The sequence below is a fragment of the Colius striatus genome, chromosome 10 (genome assembly GCF_028858725.1).
Source record: "Colius striatus isolate bColStr4 chromosome 10, bColStr4.1.hap1, whole genome shotgun sequence".
In the NCBI taxonomy this organism is placed as follows: domain Eukaryota; kingdom Metazoa; phylum Chordata; class Aves; order Coliiformes; family Coliidae; genus Colius; species Colius striatus.
The window spans coordinates 5,943,583-5,966,791 of NC_084768.1; the positions used below are offsets into that span (position 1 = coordinate 5,943,583).

Below are 23,209 nucleotides of genomic sequence, written 5' to 3' on the forward strand. Positions count from 1 at the left end.
CCGGCGCCCGGACCCAGCCCTGAGCGGCGGTGCCCAGAAAACCGCACGCCCTGTCGGACGAAATTGCCTCTTGCAACCGCTACCTTCTTTATTTTGTTGCTAAACCGCCGACAGGACCTGCTTTCTCACCCCTTTCCCCCCCTCTCACTTTGGAGGCGCTCCATTCGTTTAAATACCGGCACTCAGGGGGCGGCTGCTGCCCCAGCCCCGCGGGGGTCGCCGCGGGCGCGGTACCGGGAGCGCCCCACGCTTCCGGCGGCAGCCGGGGAGGGGCCCTCAGGTGCCTCCACAGGTGAGCGCCGTGCGGCGGGAAGAAGAAGGGAGCGGGCCCCGCGTGGCGGGGGGCTTTTGTCCACTGCAGCCCCCTCCCCCGCCCCGCGGCCTGTCACCGGTTCCGCCGGCCGCGCCCCATTGGCTGGTGCGGCCGGTAACGTGACAGCGGCGGCGGGGCGGGGGCGGAGCCGGGTCCGAGAAGTGCCGGTTGGAGCCGGTGCCTCGCGCTGCGCTGCCAGCTGCCTCGCGGACGGAGCGCGCGGGCGGCGCGCGGCTGCGGCGGCTCAGGCAGGCGGGTGGCGCCAGGGCGGGCAGGAGGCGAGGCGAAGCGGGCAGGCAGGTAGGTAGGCAGGCGAGGGGCGGCTGTCGCTGACAGGTGCCTTGCTTGCCGCGGCACGGGAGGGGGGAGCTTAGCTGGGAGGAGGCAGGACGGAACGGGGCTTTCCCGGGGCAGCGCGCTGTTGGCCTTCCTCGGCGCCGGGCGATGTTCTCGCGTCCCTGAGGGGCCGAGGTGCCCCCGCCACCTGCGGGAGGGAAGGAGGCCGGCGGGGCGCCCGGTACGGCTCTCCCGCCTGTCGGGCGGCGCAGTGAGCCTGCGCGGCGCCCACCGCTTTCCTCGGCGGAGCGCTGCCGTGGGGCCGCTCACCTGCCCGCCTCCCCGCATGCCGGCCGGGGGAGGGGCAGGAGCCGGGTGCGGGGTGCCGAGGCGAGTCTGTGCCTCGGCTGAGGCCTGGCGGCCGCCCCGCTTTCATGCGGGTGGAGCTCGGAGGAAAACCGTTTTTTGATTTGCGTAACCGACGTTTACCCGTGTCCTCAAATGACCCGGGGCGCTACAGGTCGCCTGGGGCTTCCTTCCTTTGCCTCGGGCTCTGCGCTGCCCGGCGGCAACAAGCTGCCCCTTGGCCTCAGGTGTGGCGGCGGTACCTGCCCTCGAGCAAATGGCAGACGAGTGCCAAGCCCCGACTTCTCCAAAAGAGAGGAAAGACTTAAACCCGGTGTTAAGGCCTTGAAAGTACTGTGTGTGAAATAAGAGGCATCCTCTTCTTTGTTGTCCTTCTCTTTTCCAATCTCTTGCCAATGTGTTTCTCATGCCCAGCAAGACAGTAGTCTTGTAACAAGGGCTTTCTTGTGTGGTAGCTTTTACTTGCATCCTAGCCGAGTTGAGTGACGTAAGGCTTATTTTGTGCTGGTCTGTTCTGTGGTGAAATTGAGGCAGCTTCCTGGCTTCAATAACGAATGTGTTTCTAGTGAATACTGTAATTACCCAGTCCTGTAAGAGTAATTAGAATGGACTTCCCAAAAGCTTAATTTCATGTGAAGGTTGTTATTAATCATGCTGATCAGGTCAACTGTGTTTGCACTGGCACCCAGCGTGGTCACTTAAAACAATACCTTTGAGGTAGTGCTGGAATAAGCTAGGAGCTATGTAGTCACTTGCAGTTTCCAGTATTTAAGCTACATGTTCTACTGAATCCCAGCTTTCCTTGTTTGTTTGCTGAAGTGATAAGGTAAGGTATCAGTTATATCGTGATGTCTTGGACTACCTTACTAGCAGAGAGATGAAGATTTTCTTGTTTGACTTTTTCTACCCACTGTCGAAAGTTTAAGAAGCCCACAAGACTTAAGTGTTGAAATCTTACAATATTTCACTCATATAACTTATTGCCTGTCAAGTATATTGTGTGTGTTTTCTTTCCTTTGTGTAACTTGTCTGTCTGTGTAAGGAATAGAAGAGCTCTCCTAAGGAGAGCTTTTGTGGTGCTATGCAGGGCAAGGGACACGAAATGGGAGCAGAAAGAGAATAGCTGTAGTAGAGAACCAATAGTTAAGGTAATAAGTTAAGGGTTTTTCCCACTCCTTAAAACATTCTGTTGTAGCTAGATAACAAAATGTTTGTCACAGGGTTTTACATTAGCATACATTTTACATTAGTGTCACATAACTGAGTTTCAACTTGAGTGTAGAATTTGTGTAACTTCTAAAAATTTGCAATATTAACATACCTGTTCATTGCACTCATGGGAGAAGAGAATTGCTAGTCTGGCATTTTTGGTTTGGTTTGTCTTCCCTTTTCAGGAAAATAGAATTCTCATGGGAAGAAAAAGAAAATTGCCTTTTGTTTCTTGCCAGATACCAGTACTACTGCTCTTTGAAGGTGATGAAAGCATGTTGAGTAAACTTCAGGGAGAGACGAACAATGCTGAAGAAACATCTACCAGTATTTCAGCGTTGTAAAATTAACTTTATAGAGCAGCATGTCAATGCCAAAGATGTGTTTTTATAATGGATTTCTGAAAGGAAAACTTACATTCCTTTAGCTACGGTGTCTGCTCTGCCTGATGTGCCATGGGTAGTGAGATTGTGGCACTAGTAATGCTACTTCAGCTTACAATACTACTGCTAAAGCCATAAAGCTTTACTCAGCTGGATTAGAAATGGATATTTTATGTGACTAAGGGGATAAGTTGTGGTTTATACTGGCCTCTGTTGCCTATCTAAATGTTTCATGATGCAGTCTGTATTCTGTGCTCTAACCTGTGAGCTCTATTTACCCATTGTATAGGCATCCTTGTAACAGCCATTCAGCTATTGAATTGCCAATAGTGTTATTCTGCCAGTTGCTCTTGCAGTTATGCTTTTAAAAGATGTTAGAAGTCTGTGCTGTGGTTAGGAAGATGTTTGGTTCAGATACCGTAGGTAAACATGTCAAAGGGTGAAGAGTGTAAAGTGGAATAAAAACTCTAACATTTAAATATACTGTCATTTTAATGTTGAAGTAGTATAGATTACATGTTGGTTTAGCAACATAATAGGGTTTATTTTTCATAATTGGTGACAAGCTGTGGTATGCATTGTCTAATACGTATTTGTATCCTGTATGGAGCAAGCTCATAGCAACACATCACAAACTTGTAGCTGTCCCTCATGGTAAATGCAGCTGAGATGCTGTGGCCTGCACTTTACTACTTCTTCCCTGTGGGCAATCTGCCTCATTTGTCTGAACTCTTGTTACAAATCGCATGGTCCTAAGTTACTGATAACTAAACTGCTTACTTGCATGAACTACTTTGTATATATATCTCCAAATCAGTTTTACTGGATCTGGTAAGTGAAGTTCAGTTTATTATGGTTGTATTGGATGATTCTTTTCCGCAAGAGTTTTCAGTGTTCTGCAAACTTGTTCTGGATTTAATTTGTAGCTAGCTGAAATAGAATTGTGATTCAATATCTGGATAAAGTTTCATAATACTTATGAATAGTTTCCCCAGTTATTCAATTTATACTTCCTGATATGAAAAGACTCTATTTTCCAATACATGGGAAAGAAGACAAATGATGCAGCTCTCAAGGAAGCTCTTGCAAGTGGGCTTTAGGTTATTGTGCTGGCACACTCTCCTCCGATGTAGATCCAAGAGGATCATGAGCCTTTCAATAATCAGAAGAGAAATGTGGAGAAAACTTGTGATGAAGTATCTTCAATTTAATTTTCATTGGTGCCATTCTGTTTCAAAATAGTACCTTCATGCATCCTGAATTAAATTACATGAGTGCGTTTACAACAGAAGTGCTCAACTCCTCAATATGTTCTGGTACTGTAAACTGGAATGCAATTTCTTACACTAAAATTTGAAATTCAGTTGGTTGTGAGAAACCGAAGGGATTAAAAATGCCAGTCAGGGATCGAGTGATGCCAGTAAGCAATATAGTAGTAACACAGTCTGTTTTTGTTGCTGCTAATTGTTGGTAGGCCTAAACCATTGTTATAAACACTTTGTTTCTTTGAGAGATACTAGTTTAAGTTGTGGTTTTAGTTGACTATGGAAATAAAGTTTCAATTGTCACAGCAGCTATAAAACTATGGTCATGTTGTTTACTCAGGCTTAATGAAAGTGACATTGATTTTAAAGCTCATGCTTAAAATGCTAGGAAATGTAACCCCAGATTTCCCTGACATTACTGCATTCATTTTCTGTGGAAAAAAAATGGTATTCTGAGTAGTTCCATGTTTTTAATATTTATTCAGATATTTTCTGATAGCTGAAGTTCATCTGTATGTCTGTGTGAAGGTCTACTGAGCTGGAATTTAGGAACTGCAAATTTAGACTGTAGTGCTAAAGTATTTATCCTGTAAACTAATTTTGCCATCTGAATGAAACCAAAATCTTGATGTGCGTTTGTTGTGTCCAAAACCTTTGAAAAAGAGAGGGCATTTGAAAAGGTCTAAATAAAAACTGTTTCTAGGTTGCATTTAAATTATAAACCAGATTATATGAGTTGGAAATAATGGGTCAATAGAAGTGTGAAAATGCTTATTACTTTGCTAGTGCCTTTGCAGTACAGGAAAACTGGTTTTATTAAATATTAACTTTGAAATACTAACTTTACAATGTCATTCATTCTGTCAGGAAGGTACCAAAACATTGCATTGCATTGTCAAAACTCAAGTGCTTTACTGAACTGAAGTTGTTGAAAATAGTGTCTACTTTGCTTCAAATTATTATTCAGTTTCTTACAAATATGAAGCTGTTTTTTTTTTTTTTTTTAGTTCAAAGTTATTAATTGATTCAGGTGATAAAACCTTGGCTCTTCTTTAAGTTATTAGACTTGGCTTCATACCAAAATGTGATTTTCTTGTACTAGTATCTCAAACTTGGCAGTTTGGTCTCCTCAGACAGCCTTCAAAAGGAAATTTTGTGCAGTAGAGGCTATGTTGCACAGTTTACTTGGTCTTGATGGAAGTATAAGGTGCTAAGCTAACTTTGTGTTCAGGAAATGAAACAGGCTTACTGGAGATTTAAGCATGATCACCTGTATGTCGTTCTGAAACAGTATTGTTCTGTGACATGAGCATAACACTGCTTTCAGCTCTCATGATTGCATGCTTATGTGGGGGTTATATTTCCCTTTTTCCAGCAAGTGGAAACTTTATTGGACTGCCATGAGTTTTCAGATATGAGGGATAGTGGCTTAGCCACTTCATTCATCAGTTCTCTCAGGACCCGCAGATGTATCTCATCAGGTCCCACGGACCTGTGCACCTTCAGGTTCCTTAAATGGTCTGGAATCTGATCTCCTATAGTGGAGGGTTCTTTCTTCTCCTAGTCCCTGCATTTGCCTTCAGTGCCTTGAGTGGTGTGGCTGGTGAAGACTGAGGTAAAATGTCATTCAGTTCAGCCTTCACATTCAGCCTTCTCCATGTCCTGGGTAACCAGGTCTCCCATTTCCTTCTGGAGAAGGCCTACATTTTCTCTAGTCTTCCTTTTATCACTGGTGTACTTAAAAAGCTTTTCTTGTTGCCCTTGACATCCCTGGCCCTGCTTAGTTCTATCAGGGCTTTTAGCTTTCCTAACTTGATCCTTGCTTGACTGGACAATTTCTTTGTGTTTTCTCCCAGCCTACCTGTCCTTGCTTCTGCTCTCTTGAGGCTTCCTTTTTGTGTTTGATTTTTTTTTTTGTATTTAGGCATTAGTATGTAATTTGTACATATATACAGTATATGGGATATACACACTATGTGCGGTGGGAAGTTTCTCCCTCTGTCCTTTAACTTTATTTAAAGATGTAGCTGGTTGCTTTGTGCAATTAAGTACATAATGCAGAGTAATGTGAACAGGAAGTTATTTAAGATTGAAGGCATTGTGTGGACAGCATACTGTCTGATGGAGGATCATAGAAACATAGGATCATAGAACAGTAGGGATTGGAAGGGACCTTTAGAGATAATCTAGTCCAACCCACATGCAGAAGCAGGGTCACCTAGATCAGGTCACATAGGAACATGTCCAGATGGGTCTTGACCTCCAAGGAAGGAGACTCCACAACCCCTCTGGGCAGCCTGTGCCAGGGCTCCCTCACAGTAAAGCAGTTTTTTCTATTATTTAAGTGGAACTTTTTTTGTGCTCCAGCTTCATCCCATCACCCCTTGTCCTGTTGCTAGCTACAATAGAAAAAAGGGATGTCCCAACCTCCTGACACCCACCCTTTAGATATTTATAAATGTTAATAAGATCTCCCCTCGATCTCCTCTTCTCCAGACTAAACAGCCCCAGTTCCCGCAGCCTTTCCTTGTATGAAAGATGTTCCATTCCCACAGGCCTCCAACTCAGTTCTGTGCCGTTGATCACCACTCTTGTCATTCAGCCAGCTCTCGATCCACTTCACTGTCCACTCATCCAAGCCACACTGCCTGAGCTTTCTGATGAGGATGTTATGGGAGACAGTGTCAAAAGCCTTGTCATCAAGGTAGATGACGTCCACTGCTCTCCCCTCATCTAGGCAGCCGGTTATGCACTCGTAGAAGGCTATCAGGTTGGTCAAACAGGATTTCCTCTTGGTGAAGCCGTGTTGATGGATCAGTGAAACCTATTGCATTTATGTTTCAGGTGAGTTTGTAATTGACTGCAGTTTCACAAGTGTTTATTTTCTTTCTTTGGGATGGGGAGATTCTTCAAAACCATGGGTTTCAGGAGAGTGTGTACAAGGAGAGTGCTTGAGTTTGAATCAGATGCAAACTGAAAACCTGGCTGTTGTCATTTTATTTATGTTTAGAACAAACATCTAGAATCAAGTGTTTCAGTATATTAGGATGACTTTTAAGAGTAACTGTCTTTCAAAAAGCTGCTGCTTCCGAGAAGAGATACAAGTCATTGCTGAAAATCTGAACCAACTTTTCCATGTCAGGACTAACAGAGGGAAATCAAATGTGTTGCTGTATTGCTGCCCTGATAAATATATTTTCCTAGATGCAGTTAAAATCTTGTCTGTGGAAGTAATAATATTCCCTTCTGGGAAGTTTTTCATTAAACTTACGAGAAAAACTTAAATGCAGAACACTGGGTTTTGACCGTTCTTAAATCTTGTAGCTATTTTTGTGTGTGGTAATTATTCTTTTTCAGAGACAGAATGTATTTGATATATGTGGGGTTTTTTTTTATTTGTGACATCACTTCGTGTTTCTGCTTTTTAACATCTGTTATCCTAATAGGACACCATTTGGTTTTGGCAGTCTATAAATACTGACAAAACACTGGTCCCTTTTCAGGCTGAGTTTTGGATTTATAACTTATTGTACTAGATAACTGTTTATATTTTAGGAACATCAAAACTGTTCTATCTAGGATAAGCAGTATAAATACAAATTCATATTTCTGATATTAGGCAAAGGTGATGATTGTTTGACCACTATTAGGAAAAGTTTTAGCATGTGTGCTTACAGCTCTCAGATCCTAACAGAACCTATAGTACAATCCAGAATAGCCTCTCTGATTACTGAGTAATAAGAGTTATTACTGTATAACATTGCTCATTTAAATACTTTATGAAGAATAGGAGAAATGTTACCATGGTTTTATAGTTGAGGAATTTGAGGTAGAGAAACAAAATTACTTGCTATTTGACTGTTGGAGATAACGTGGTTGTTTTAGCCCTGGCTGGGTGCCAGGTGGCCACCAAGTCATTATATCACTCCCAAATCTAACCCCTTCCTAAACTGGATTGGGGAGAGAGAAAAATATTAGAGGTTTGTGAGTCGAGATAAGGACAAGTAGATCACTCAGCAATTAGTGTCACACACAAAACACTCAACTTGGGGAGAAATGGTTTGATTTATTCACGAACAATCAGAACAGAGCAGGGAAATAATAAATAAAATTAAATCTTAAAACACCTCCCCCACCCTTCCCTCTTCCCAGGACTCTCCTTCCTTCCCTCCACAGCAATGCAGTGGCACTGGGGATGGCAGTTGCAGTCAGTTCATTACAAATGGACTTTGCTGCTGCTTCTTCTCAGGAGGAAGTCTCCTCACAGTTACCACTGTTACAATGTGTCTCCCTCTCACGGGAGACAGTCTCTCACAAACTTCTCCAACATGGGTCCTTCCCATGGGCTACGGTTCTTTGGGAACTGCTTCAGGATGGGGGCAGCTCCTCACACCCTGCCCCAATGTGGGTCATCCACCAGGAGAACAGTCTTTCAGGTACCTACCAACTTCTCCAGCGTGGGTCCCTCACAGGGTCACAAGTCATGACTGCAAACCTGCTCTGGAGTGGGCTCCTCTCTTCCCACAGATTAACAGGTCCTGCCAGGGACTTGCTCTAACATGGGCTTCCCATAGAGTCACAGTCTCCTTCAGGCATCCACCTGCTCTGGTGTGGGGTCTTCCATGGGCTGTGAATGAATCTCTGCTTCCCTGTGGTCTCCATGGACTGCAGGGGCACAGCTATCTCGCCATAGTCTTCACCACAGGTCACGGGGGACCTAAGCACCCTCCTCCACTTCCTTCTCCACTGACCTTGGTGTCTGCTGAGATAATGTTACGTTCTCCCTCCTTGTTGCTGCTGTAGTTTAGCATCTGTGCAGCAATTCCTTCCCTTTCTCAAATACGTTATTCACTGAGGTGTTAACCTCCATCACTAATTGGCCAGACTTTGGTCAGCGGTGGACCCATCTTAGAATTAAGTGGCATCGGACCTATCAGCTACAGGAGTAGCTTTTAGTAGCTCTTTGTTTAAAGAAACCACCCCTGTACACACACATACATGCACATCTGCCAAAACCTGGCCCAGGCAAAACCACTACAGATAAGCATACCTATTAACTGGATTGGGTACGGTGATTGTATTGGAAAGTAGTGTTTGAGCTAGGAAAATGTGTGGAATGGAGGTTCTGAATATCTTAAACCATTGACTTTTAGTATTCTGCTCCCTGCAAAACTAGCAGGACTTACTTACACCTTTGTCTAAATGCAATGCTGTTGAACTCTGTAGGACCTTTATCTAGAAGTATCAAATCAAAGTGTGAACGTGCTTTAGTTAATACATCAGTATGTATGGTATTACATCACCCTTTAGTGAGTTGGGTTGATAGCCTAGTATAGCAGCATGATATCCCATGAACTACATTATCTGCCTTCTTAAGTAGTATTTGCAGTCCACTTTGTTTTGCTGTGGCAGCAGCACTCCTGGCGGTACTTGATAAATTAATTCAGAGCTAGTGCAACTGTGTGGGCATACTCCAAGGCTCCTCCTTCTGAGAATATTTTCTTATTTCAGATTTGCTTCCTCTGAGATTTTAAGAGTTCTCTTGGCTATTTCAAAGGTGTCTGATTATTTATGACTTATTTATGAAAAGTACACTGAAAATAGAAGGGAGAGTCTTTTGCTAAATAACTGGTTTACAGTGCTGTCTCTTGTGCTTTACTGCTTCTGAAGACTGAAGATAATAAACTCACTAAAGAATCCGTTAGTAGAGGAACCTTGTGGTATTTAAGTTGTGAATATTCCTGTTATCTTTCTCTGCTTTGCCTTGTGATGTTCTGAGCATAGCAGCACAATGAATAGACATTGTGAGTATCTGTCTGACTTCTGGAAACTAAGGGGATAGAAAATTAATTTTATTGTAGTGCTTGTCTTGGTATACAGAATTAAATAGATTCCATTGAGGCTTGCATTAAAGTGCTGGAGGATACTGCTGATAGCAATGTCTCATGGTTATGTATTCATATTTCTCAGCATGAGATACCCAGGAATGTTCTTACAGAAACAAAGGCATTATATGTGAGCTTGAAAATCTAATTTCATGCAGTTGGAAGTTGTCTGAGCGTGGTAGCTATGTTAGTACTGGGATGGAGGACTTGATGTATTGTTGTGTAAGATAGTTTCTAGGAGAGCTATAAAAAGGTACAGATACCAGTCCCTGTCTAGACCTTTTGAGATTGCTTTTGGTTTAGTTTTCCTTGCTTAAGAAAGAATTAGGTGAAGAACCAAGGAGACTTAATGTTTAACATGCCAAACTTACTCTAAGATTTCTTTGGAACTTGGAAGTAAGGACTGTTTGTAGTATTGGTGTACTATTTTTGTCTTCAGCAAAGCTTCACTGATTTTAAAACCTAATTAGTGGATGGAGGAACAACAAAGAAGGCCTGTTCTTTCAGGTGTCATTAAAAGTGTAATCTGTGCCACTTCCCTGATAGCTTCCATGACACATTTTTGACTGGAAAGTTTGACAGCATGGCATACCTGCAAACATATCTGGAGTGAATGGTCTCCTCCCACACTGGTTTAAATAAGAATTCTCTGAGCACAGATGGAGTGAATGGTCTCCTCCCACACTGGTTTAAATAAGAATTCTCTGAGCACAGATGGACTATGTACTTCTGTCCTAGTAGAAGACAGATGTGTTTCCTATGCTGTATTATCCCTTTCTTCCCACACCCAGTGTATTCTCAATCCTCTTTTCTTGTACTAGAAAGCCCACTGCTTTTTGTCCACATTCCTAAGAGCTGCTATTCCTTTGAGCATCCTTAGTCTCACAGTTCTGATTCTGATTTTGTTAACTTTTTCTAAATGGGATGCTAATGCTCTTTAGGCATCCAGATTATTTGGTTTGTACAGGAATGGGGCCCCTGTCTGCTACCAATGTATTCTTGGGTATTACTGGAGGACAGCCTTTGCTGCTCTTAGGGCTTCATCACTGGCATATTCTTCCTAAAAAAGAATTAGTCCAGGTAGGTTTTCCTCTCTCTTCTTTTGGTTGTTTCCAACAAATGAGCCAAATTGGAGCAAAAAAACCTTTGGTCCAGGTTTGAATGGGGTTTTTTTGTACACGTCCTTACTACTGCAGTCCCTGTAAGTGTTAAATCTTATTTTTATCTAATCTACCTTTCATGTATTCAGCATGGCTGTGACCTGTCTCTTTTTTTGTGAATTGCTTGTATATTTTGTGAAATCACCAGCTTTGTCTTAGTTGATGTAGTATGGAGTCACTCTGAAAGTTGTTTTCTGTAAGCTCGATCCAATCTCATACATCTGGCTTGTTTAGAAAACTATTGACTTTATCAAAGAAATGCACCTACTTTGTCTGGCAAGTTTTGTTTCATTTTTACTTCTATAACTTGAGCATCAGATTTTTTTTTTAAAGAAAAAAAAATTAGTAGATCTATAGCTGGACTTGTTTTATTCTCCAACTATAAATGAAGTTCATGATTATATGTTTATGTCTGTGATAGCATGAGCCACTCTCGGGAAATGTTGATCATTTAAGTATTTTGCTGTGTATAATGTAGTCTAGAATCTCAGTGCTCTGTCAATCCTAATTCACAAAGTCTTTAACATTTCATTAAAAAGAATGATTTGTCTATGAAGAGAGAACTCCTATGGGCTTTGAATGTGCTTAACTTCAAATTTATTTGTAAAAATGAAGTCTCTTGTACTGCTTGGGTGCTGCTTCTGCTTGTGTACCCGTGTCCCCTTTTTGAGATGTGACAGGAACTGACTTTGTATACTTCAGTATAGGCTATCTAATGCCAAGCTTAAAAATACATTTCTGTGGGCTTTTAGAAGTGTATAGATACTTTAGATGTAGGAGGATGCATGCCCTTCTCCTGTTTACTCAATACTGAATTTTCTGTTTACTTGAAAGTGTTAGAGGGCAGAAAAAAGGGAAAAGGAGGCTGACAAGATAGTTCCGCACTTTGAATACTAACCTCTGTGCATTGAAGGTGAACAAGATATGATCAGACTATATGTGCCACATAACAGATATTTGAGACTTGTTCCTTCTTTCAGGTTTTATGGGCTTCTGAATTTCAGAAGTAACTTTCTTGAAAATAATCTATGTAGCTTGTGTTTTGCACCAAGAAGTGCTGGTACCATGATGATCTCATTAAGAACAATACCCAGACTCTGCAAAGAATCACTTAAAATGCTTTTTATTGGATTTAACGCTATAAAGAGTAGTATTAGATCATCTTGTGTCCCTTTAGAAGCTGGGAACATAAGTTGCAACATCAAATGAGCCTTCAATCCTTGTGCAGCACACTGTGCAGACCCTGCCTGTAGAAAGGGTTACCTCATTTTGATTATCCGAAGTATTACAGAATTTTCTTGAAGAAAACAGCTCTGTGCATCACTTCTAGTGTCAACTAGGAAAGATGTTCATGGGAGCACTTCTGTATCAAGGCAGGGATGTGCAGGAGGTACCAGATGAGAGCTGCCTGTGGACTCCTCTGTTACAAGCTGGCCAATTTTGTCCTGTGGTCAAGAGATCTGTAGAGGACAGGCCTGGGCCTGTTAACTAGCCAGGCTAAATCACTTACACCTTGAGGTGCAATGGCCGTCCAGTCAGAACTACTACAGTTGGTTATACTCTTTTTAAAAAGCCTTATGAGACCCCCTTAAGGAATTTGCTGTGTTTCTGTAGAAATTAAGACAGACTCATGATACCAAAGCTTTTTGGTTTTTTATTTTGTAATACTAGTGTGGGGCTTTGGTCTCTTTCTATCTTGTAATTTTCTTTTTGAAGTGATATATATGAAATGTAAATTAGTGGAACAAATAAATATCTCCTTTCTAAAAAGAATGCTAGAGTCTCCAGTGAAAATACAAATTAAGTTAAATGATTAATTAAATAGTAGTGTGACACAAAATAAGTCTCCAAGTGAATATACTCTTTGGATTCTTTGACAAACCAATAAAAATACAAAAAGCCTTCTAGATGGGTGTTTGTTTCAGTATTTGTTTGTAATCACTGTTTTAGATGCCAATATGTGTCTTAATATATTTACATTTGTAGTTTAAAAGAATTAAAGGGATGAGAACACAAGCTGAAACTGAATTCATGATCTGGAAAACCTGCTACAGTTTGACTGCAGGTTTATCTTAACGTGTCCTCAGGGAAAAAGGAAATTACAGTGCTGTAGTACTTGTCCATGTAGTTCTATCAGGTGACAACAGAAGCATGACTTCAGGTTAACTTTTTTTTTTTAATGCATCTCTTGAGTTGGAAAATAATGTTTGATCTTAAACTTGGGTTTAAACAGAATATTTTTCTTGTTAGTACTGGTCTTTCTAGGTTATAGTTTGTGACCTTCTGTCTTATCTAGAATACTACCCTTAGCACCTTGAATTTAACTTAAGGAGAGAGCTGGAGAAAGTGCTTGTATCAGTTAAAAGTATGTATGTCTGAATGTGAATTTGTGCTTAAAATTACTCTCCAGGGTAGAATAGTGTGAAATAAGAAGCACATTTTACATACCTTTTCAATACATAACTTACCATGCAATTTCATTACAGAGTTCAATCCTCAAAAGTGTTGACTCGGTTTCTCCTTTCCATCCACTATTGAGAATTAGGCTCAAGTAACTTCATGCACTTGGGCTGACCTCACTGATGTGCTTCATTATGTGGCCTACAGGTATGTAATTTTAGCTACCTGTGCAACCAGAATTGTTGAAGATGATATCCCTAGGGAGTGTTTGTCCAGTGACATATTTTACTACCGAAGTTTAAGTCTTTACTTGCCTTCCTTGAATAGAGAAAAGGCTTAATACTTGCACATTGATGGCATTTAATGAGAAATTGACTTAATGTGGCTCAAGGAACACTGATTTTTCTGGAGCACTGCAGGCAGAGGTTAGAAATGCATACTGTAGCATCTCTAATACTGCATAGTTGGATTTCAGGAGTAAGTCTTGTGTTTCTAAAGCAAATCAAATTGGAGTAAAGGTTAGTTTAAATTAGACTTCAAGATAAAGTATTTATCTTGTGTTAGGTGTACACAATAAAGGAGGTAATAGAATAAAGATGGGTATTCTGAGTTTTGGCGAAACTGCCTTTAAGGTGCTTGTTTTCCACCTAGTCTCTAAGGCATTTCGTGTTGAACCTGGGAATGTCAAGCTTTTGGGTAACTGAGGAAACTATCTAGCCATTCACTCTTATTTCTCTCAGCTTTCTGAATGTATGGTAGCAGTAGAATTGTGTTTAAGTTGCTTAGTTTTGCAAGACTTTATCTGCTATATAGTGTTACGTAAGCCCTCTTCTCGAGAGAGCAAGGACTGCTGCTTAAACAGCATAAAACTGCTATTACTGTTCCATATCTTATGTTCAGTAGTGTTGTCTAAGAGCAGGAGTGCCTAAAGGTGAGGCCTCTAGTTATTCCAGACACAGATGACTGAGATTGTCTGTAGTTGTAATTTTGATGATTGTTTGAAAGGACTTTGTCTCTAATTTTCTGAAAGGTTCACGCAGAAAACTTGTAACAATGTTAGCACAGCCTTGAATATCCTACAATTACATAAGCAGTGACCAAATGACAGAGTAATGCAATGTCAAGTAACCTTTTGGCAGCAGGAAAGGATGAGGGGAGGTGTTGGATGCATATAGTTTTTCAAAATTATAGCCTTGTATTTATCGTCTGGATATGTTTCTGTTGATCAAATTTAGAAGTCTGGCAGTGACTAAAAAAATTGCCTAGATATTGGAGATCTTTATTACTGTAGTTTTCTGTCCTATGTCCTTATACTGGTCTGGGGTAATGCTCATGAACTCATCACTTAGCCTGAGGCTAAACTTCTGTGTCTCATCTTCTAAGAAAGAGATTGAATTAGGTCACTTTGAAAAGCTTTTATGGCTTTGATATGGGTTAAAAGCTGCTGGAGATGAGATTTATCAAACCCATTACAGTTCAGCATTATTCCATTTATTAGTATCTTTTGGCACATGGCTAGGATTTGAAAGAAACCTGTCTGAAGCAAAACTATCATTAATAATTCACATGTTTCTATTACCCTTGTATATACTGTACTTCTATAGGAAGCTTTATTTCATATACATAGAATTGTAGAAAATACATGTTAAGACCACCAGAGTTTAAAGTGAATGCTTAAGATTGTGACACTTGCTTTCTGCTAGAAAGTGTTCTAAATCTGCATCAAGAATGTAACCTTTTTTTCTGAGCTATGTGATAGAGACTAAGCTTTCCAAGGCAGGGAAGTGGCAGAGTGTTTTATAGCAACAGACCTTACAAAATTACGTGGGTCAGTCTCGCTTGGACTTCTCAATCTGTATAAAAATAAACTGCTTCTTGTTGGAGCATTATGGCTTCACTTGAAAAAGGTGTTATATAAAAGGGTTATACATATTCTCGAGTATACCAATATGTTTGTAATAGAATTGGCTTAAGTTTTGTTTTCGCTTTTTCTTTCCTGTAACCTCTAAAGAAAATACTTTATTGAGCAGGGTTAACTGTTTCCTATACTCTGAATTCTGTCCCTTATACTCAAGAGCCTTGCTTATTCCCCAGAATAGGTCTGTTACCAGGAGAGTGGTGTTCTTTGTATGAAAGTGCAAAGGATATATGTGCATTATTAAATTTTGGTACTTGTGACTTTTTCTAATATGCATTTAATTAAATGTTAGTATGTGCCCAAGTCCCTGATGAGGTTTATCTATTTGTCAGGAAAATAAGTGCTCCCACCCTTACACTAATTAGACCTGTCACAATATTTTATACTTTCAGCCAATTCTCAGTGATCACTTTGACTTTTCAAATGTTTTTCTTTGTTAAAAAGATGCTGTTTATACCTTTTGCTCTTAGTTAGTTGAGTCATTCAACATATTTGTCTCGAAGCATCTTCTTTACAACTCGGAGGTCTCAAGGCTTTCATTTTTGTCACAAAGTTCAAGTGACTGGTTTAATTCTAGGTTGGAAATGAAAAAGTACTTTTGATTTTTCTGTCTACATTCAAGTCAAGCATATTTGGCTTCAGTTGAGACATAATCCAGATACTTTTTGCCGGATTAAAGCCTTAGTTTAGATAAGTTTAGTACCTTTTTTTGCTTTTACACCTACACATTTATATTCAAACTCCAAATAATTATACCAAGAGAACTTATTTTAAAGGTATTTACAGATGTGATTTTTTTGTGGATGGAGCTGAATGAAGAAATTGCTATTTCTTAGCTGTGGTTGGTATCTCAGCCGCAGGACTAATAACTTTATGTAAATGCAAAAGCTGTTGAGCTGAAGTGACTTTCGGTGCTTAGGGGCAATGACAGTGGCCATTACTTTTGCTTTGCTTTAGGGCAGGAAAATCAACTTTCAGATGGTGATCAAGTAAATAATTTTGACAGAGGTGATACCTTAAGTTATTCTATTGAGATCTTGTAGATAAATCTCTTGCTCATTAAATGTTGGATCTTTAAAACAATGCTGTAGGAGGAGTAAGGAGTTGTTCTAATACAGTTATTGGGAATCCAAATACTTCATGACTTTATGACAACTTGTTTTCTCTCCAGGACTACATGGTAACCATTGTGCCCTTCAGTTGCTTTCCCTCAAGTGGGCCTGGTAAGTTCTTGACATTCTATTAAAAGTAGTCTTGTCTATGCAGGAAGAGTTAGCTTATTTTCAGCCATTCTTCTCTCTTCAAATGGGAATGTGGAGTAAGAATGAAGTTCTACCTTAGTTCAACTGTTGTCTTTTTATAACAGCTTCTTAGCTCTATTTGAAATTGACATGTCCAGTACCAGTATATTATGAATATGAGCTGGCAGTGTGCCCAGGTGGCCAAAGAGGCAAATAGTGTCCTGGCCTGTATCAGAAATAGCAACAAAGCTGCTTAAGAGTCTGGAGAACAAGTCTGAGTAGCAGCTGAGGGAGCTGGAGACATTTAGCCTGAAGGAGGCTGAGGGGAGCCTTAATCGCTGTCTTACAGCTACCTGAAAGGAGGTTGTAGTGAGGTGAGTGTTTGTTTTGTCTCTCAAGTAACAAGCAATAGAACAAGAGGAAACAGCCTCAAGCTGCACCAGGGCAGGTTTAGATTGGACATTAGGAAAAATTTGTTCACCAAAAGGGTTGTCAAGCCTTGGAACAAGCTGCCTAGAGAACTGATGGAGTCACCATCTCTGGAGATATTCAGAAGATATGTAGATGTGGTGCTTAAGTACATGGTTTAGTGGTGGACTTGACAGTGCTGGGTTGATAGTTGGACTCAATCTTCAAGATCCTTTTCAATCTAAATGAATCTATGACTAAAAAATACATACAAACAATCCCCATTGCTTCATATCTGCACTGCTTAAACTTTGTAGTAAGTTTTCGCCAAAGCTCATAGTTACTGTGTTATTGCCATTGACACTGGAGAGTTTGTTTCAGGATGTAAAATATGGGCCTTGTTTGCTTGTCTGATAAATATTCAAGATTGTGACTGAATTCTACTTCTTGAAGTCTTGCATGATATGCATTTTATTTTCACATGGTTTATTTTGGAGGCGAGTACTTGCCAGTTGAAGTTGATTAGCTAGAAGCAGTTTCTTGGGGTTTTTGTGTTGATGTAACCATGCAAAACTTTGATTTCATATTCTACATGATCATGTCTGAGTGTTCTGTTCCTTTTCATGTAGCTGTAGCAATGCAGAGCTTAATGGATTCTGATGCCTCCAATAAAGCAGCGGTTCTAATGAAAGCTGCAATATAGTTGCTCTGTATTTAGGTGAAGCTATTAAAAATAAAGTATATTCCATGTTTTCCCCTTCCAGAATGAAGACAAATGTAAAGATGGCATGTCCAAGGAATTTTAAAAGATGTAGACCTCCTGACTGAGCAGTGCTGTGTATTTTATTCTCTTTAGTAAAGTAAGTATGAAACAAACCTATGCTGCTGCAGTTAAGTGTGTATCTTCATGTATATGATAATATTGGACAATAATAAGTTGTGTTAGCTTCATTTTTATTCTGTCAGTATGTTTAATTCCCTTTGTGGGAGAAGATGGGGAATTTCCTGTGCATAAGTAATGCAAAACTGATCTTTTGAGAATTTTTATGTATTCTTTAATTGGGTAGAATGGTTTAATCTAGTAGAAAATTCTAAGTTACAAGAGCCATCATTAATATATTGCTCTGATTTTGGAATTCTTCATAAAAGAAACCATTTTTGCTATATAAGTTTAGGACAGTACTGAAGGACTGCTAGTAATGTGTTGGGAACTTCTTTAACTTGAACCTGCTTGTTGCTTCTACTTGAACAGTACCTGAATGTTTGGTCAAAATACACTTTCTCCTAATCTCTGTTGGTGGTCTCCCTCTTCATTTAAGTTTTTGCATCCTAAGCAGCCTTCCTTAAATAAACGATTTCTAGAGTTAGGTGCCAGGAGTTCTTGGATCTTTTTGCTATGCTCTGAGTGCTAGGACAAATGTTACTGTTTTCACAGTTTTAAATATGTGTAATAAGCTTTAAGTGTTTAATGGTGAGAGTTGTTTTTAACAATTCCCTAAGGATGTCTTTCTTTTTTCTTCTACCAGCTGTTGTTCTCTCACAGGTGAAAGTCATGATCACGCTAACAGAACTCAAATACTTAGCAGATGCCCAGTCATCCTACCACATACTAAAACCATGGTGGGATGTCTTCTGGTATTACCTCACCATGATAATGCTGTTAGTTGCTGTGCTCGCTGGGGCTCTCCAGCTTACTCAAACCAGAGTATTGTGTTGTCTTCCTTGCAAGCTAGAATTTGACAATCATTGTGCTGTGCCTTGGGATTTAGTTAAAGCCAACCTTAACATGTCGACTAGTTCTACAGCGCAAATAATCATCCCGCTTAAAATCCAGAACGATCTCCATCGGCAGCAATATTCCTATATTGATGCAGTGTGTTACGAGAGACAACTTCACTGGTTTGCCAAATTTTTTCCCTACCTAGTGCTTCTGCATACTTTTATTTTTGCAGCTTGCAGTAATTTCTGGCTTTACTATCCTAGTACAAGTTCCAGGCTTGAGCACTTTGTAGCCATTCTTCAGAAGTGTTTTGATTCTCCATGGACAACGCGTGCCCTCTCAGAAACAGTTGCTGAGCAGTCTGTGAGGAAGTTGCCAATAGCCAAATCAAAAGCAGTGGTTTCATCACCTGGGAGTTCAGTAGATGTAGGGGCCAGCAGACAGTCCCTGCCTTATTCGCAACCTGGCTTGGAAACAAGTGGAAGAGAAAACTCCTCAAGTGTTCTTGACAAAAAAGAAGGGGAACAAGCTAAAGCTATATTTGAAAAAGTGAAGAAATTCAGAGTACACGTTGAAGAGAAAGATGTCATATATAGAGTGTATTTGAGACAGATTATAGTGAAAGTCATTGTATTTGTAGTAATAATAATTTATGTCCCCTACTATTTATCATTTATTACACTTGAAATTGACTGTGCAGTTAACGTTCAAGCCTTTACAGGCTACAAAAGGTACCAGTGTGTTTATTCCCTAGCAGAAATTTTTAAAGTTTTGGCTTCATTTTATGTTGTTCTAGTGATCTTCTACGGCTTAACTTGTACTTACAGTTTATGGTGGATGTTAAGAAGTCCACTTAAGCAATATTCTTTTGAGAAGTTGAGAGAGAAAAGTAATTACAGTGATATACCTGATGTAAAGAATGACTTTGCATTCATTCTTCACTTGGCAGATCAGTACGATCCTCTTTATTCCCAACGATTCTCAATATTCCTGTCTGATTTGAGTGAAAACAAACTGAAACAGATAAATCTTAACAATGAATGGTCAGTGGAAAAACTGAAAAATAAACTAGTAAGAAATTCCCAAGACAAGATTGAACTTCACCTTTTCATGTTAAATGGTCTTCCAGACAGTGTCTTTGAACTGACAGAAATAGAAGTCCTAAGCCTGGAACTTATTCCTGAAGCCAAACTTCCTGCAGCTGTGACCCAGCTAGTCAATCTCAAAGAACTCAATGTTTATCATTCATCACTAACTATGGATTATCCAGCAGTCGGTTTTTTAGAAGAAAACCTGAAAACGTTGCGTCTGAAATCTAGTGAGGTGGGAAGAATTCCATTTTGGGTCTTTCATCTAAAAAACCTACAAGAATTGTGCTTAACGGGATATTTCATGCTAGATCATCACAACTCCATATACAACGAAAGCTTCCAGGGGCTAAAAAACCTGAGATCAATTCACTTAAAAAACAACCTTTCTCGGATACCTCAAGTGGTTACAGATCTTCTGCCTTCTTTACAACACTTGTCTATCAACAATGAGGGAAATAAACTGATAGTGTTAAATAACCTGAAGAAGCTGGTAAACCTCAGAACCTTGGAATTAATCTGCTGTGATTTAGAGCGCATTCCTCATTCCATTTTCACCCTAAACAATTTGCATGAAATTGACTTGAAAGAAAATAATCTCAGAACAGTGGAAGAAATAATTAGTTTTCAACATCTTAAGAATCTTTCTTGTTTGAAATTGTGGCACAACAGTATTTCATATGTCCCAGTGCAGATCGGTGCGTTATCAAACCTGGAACAATTGTATCTTAATTATAATAATATTAAAAATGTTCCATTGCAGCTATTTCTTTGTAAAAAATTGCACTATTTGGATCTTAGCTATAATAAGCTAACCTCCATCCCTGAAGAAATCGGGTTTCTGAGCAATCTGCAGTACTTGGCGTTGACAAAAAACCATGTAAGTAGAACTTTGAAATACTACTTTAAAAAAACCATTCCTTTTGTAACAGCCTCTGGTTCAAAATGCTTTTGTGGTGCAGCTTTACCCAGTAAAGCTGCAAGAAGGAGTGGTGCTTGTTTAATTACTAAAACTTTTTTGTCATCAAACCTTGTGTAATACTGAGTAAGTACTATCCTGGTTTACAGCAGCTTAAGGGCTCTGATCCAGAGATAGTGTAGGTTAGGATAGCTGCAGGAATGTATTTTCTCTTTCCCTTCAACTGTCCTATGAAGTATTTTAATAGAAGTAAACTGTTAACTTTTTACCTTAAAATGTCAAACTAAAAAGCTAGAGTGAATCAACAACTGGTTGACGAGCAGCTCAGCTCTCTGGTTGGGAAGAGGGAAATAATACTGGCTGGTAACTTCAACAGCAATGCTTGTCTGGCTTGTTAGTGTGGGATCTGGGCTTGTGACTTAGAACTTCTTTTGAGGTTTATAATTGTTTTCATTGGTGAGGTTGGTTGTGGATATGAGATCCATACTGTGGACCGGCACTAAGGTACCACAATACTGTGTAGATAACTGCATGTACAGGTTTTACAACACAGGAGCTGCTAATAATCTGTGTATTCTTCATTAAGTGATTCTTATGAGATATAGCCTATTTATCTCCCCTGCCACCTGTACATTTGTTTGCATTTGTGTGCGTGCCTCTGTGTGCTGCTTCTGTGCTGATGTCCTGACTTCTGTCAGTAGCTAAGCATCTTCATAGCAAAACAAGTATATAAAACCATTGTAATGTTGTCAAGTGCTTAATTGCATAATGACAGAAGCATTAAAATCTTCCCTTTTCTTATCCTTTTGTACAAAGAGGGGGCTTTTTACGCTAAAATAAAACCAGGAAATGTCGAAACATGCAGCTGCACATAGACTAACAACTTCTAATGTGCTTTTATTTTTTTCTTTCTTTCTTTTTCTAGATTGAAGTGCTGCCTGATGGATTATTTCAGTGCAAAAAGCTGCAATTTCTTCTTTTGGGAAATAACAGTCTGATCAATTTGTCCCCTTATGTGGGTCAGCTACTGAATCTTGTTCAGCTAGAGCTCATTGGAAACTATCTTGAATCGCTTCCTGCTGAACTGGAAGAATGTCAGCTCCTGAAGCGGAATAGCCTGATTGTAGAAGAGAGGTTGTTAAAAACACTTCCACCTCGCCTCAGAGAGCGTTTGCAGGCATCCTCAGATAAGTGCTAAGTTTAATGTGAAACTGCATCATGGCATTCTACAAGCCTTTTACTTAATATCTCTCTAAAGATCTGTATAGTTGGAGAGAAGTAAAAGAGAGATAACAGTTTACAAATCAGTCTTAAACTTAAATGCATTGGACTGAGTAGATTGTATTGGAAAAGAAAAAACTCAAACAAAAATTGCAGCCTTTAACAGGCAATCATGTATCTGAAAGATCTGACATGTTAGTTGTTGGTTGGGTTTGGTTCTACTGGTTGGAATCATTAAATGTTTATGATAGTATTGAAACGAAAGAGTTGATTGCCTGGCTATAGTGAGAGTGTATATACTTCTTTTCCTGGGGAGATTTTTTCAGTTCATAGTGATAATTTTCAGCAGTTTCATCTCCTGACGTATGAGGTCTAAGAACTGTCTGGAACTAGTTTCTAAATCTGAACACTTCACTGACTTAGAACATGTTAAAATAAGGGTTTAAAGAATTTGAACAGTTCAACTGCATGTGGTACACTGAAAAATTACTTTAAGTATACCTTAATTTTTAAAGCTTTTGATAAGTGCTGAGCATTAATTCTATAATTGTGGAAGATGCAATTCGAATATTGCTATTAAAACCAGATGGACAATTAAACCACTTTCAGTATTTTGTCTTAAAAATAGTAAACACAAAATGAACTGTTGCCTAGAAATTGGGAGCAATTGGAAGATTCTGGAGTAACCGTTGTGCACATGTACTAGACAACAAGTCTTAGTGCTGACCTTCATAGCTAATGATGGCAAATGGAACATGATCTAGTTGCAAAGTCATCGTCTTCTGTATGTTGTGAGCATCCTAGATGTTAGTGTAGTGTATATTGCTGTTTAACACTTTTATGATTTCTTATTACTGACTGCCTCAGTGCTTCTCCACACCCAGTCACTGTATTTTGGTGGCTGGGGAGAGGGTGGAGGAGATTTGTGTTAGGTAGGCACAGAAAGACACAGTTTAAACAAACCAAATAATCACACAGTTTATAAGCATTTGGGAGGGAAAAGCAGAATGCATTATAAGCTTTGCCTCTTCTAGAAATGTAACAATTTCATAAATTATAGTGGTGGAATGGGCTCTTATGCCATCCTTAATACTTGCAAAACTGGATGGAAATAAAATGGTTTCTGACTTCATTATTCTGCTGTGCGCTGTTTTATTGTATTTCTTCAAGTCTGAACTCCCATGATGTTTATCATGTTTCCTAAATAAGTTATGCCTCTGGGGAAAATGAGCATGCTTTCCAAAGACTGGTTTTGGGAACTTGAAAACTTTTCATATCGTATTAAAATGGATCTCAGTTATGGGTTAAATAGATGAGGTAAACTCTGCTCTTAATAATAGTGTGTTCATCAAGTGTGCTAACTATGCATTCCAGTTTGTAATAACAAATCATCACAGATAAACCAGTTTTAGTACTAGATTACTTTTAGTCATCTCT

At 39.8% G+C, this 23,209-nt stretch overlaps 1 protein-coding gene across 4 annotated transcripts; it reads left to right on the top strand.

Moving 5' to 3' along the window:
- Positions 1–270: 270 nt before the first annotated feature.
- LRRC8B (leucine rich repeat containing 8 VRAC subunit B) lies at positions 271–22,904 on the top strand. Of its 4 annotated transcripts, none has more exons than XM_062004089.1 (6): positions 493–613; positions 13,344–13,464; positions 16,347–16,398; positions 17,589–17,684; positions 18,351–20,512; positions 21,477–22,904. In XM_062004089.1, exons 5-6 carry the CDS (start codon positions 18,377–18,379, stop codon positions 21,747–21,749), a joined length of 2,409 nt encoding a protein of 802 aa, XP_061860073.1. In that variant the 5' UTR covers positions 493–613; positions 13,344–13,464; positions 16,347–16,398; positions 17,589–17,684; positions 18,351–18,376; the 3' UTR covers positions 21,750–22,904. The 4 variants fall into 4 exon arrangements, with proteins under 4 accessions (XP_061860076.1, XP_061860073.1, XP_061860072.1 ...); XM_062004090.1 differs by lacking the exon at positions 493–613 and adding an exon at positions 6,605–6,656; XM_062004092.1 differs by lacking the exons at positions 493–613; positions 13,344–13,464 and adding an exon at positions 271–292.
- Positions 22,905–23,209: the final 305 nt, after the last annotated feature.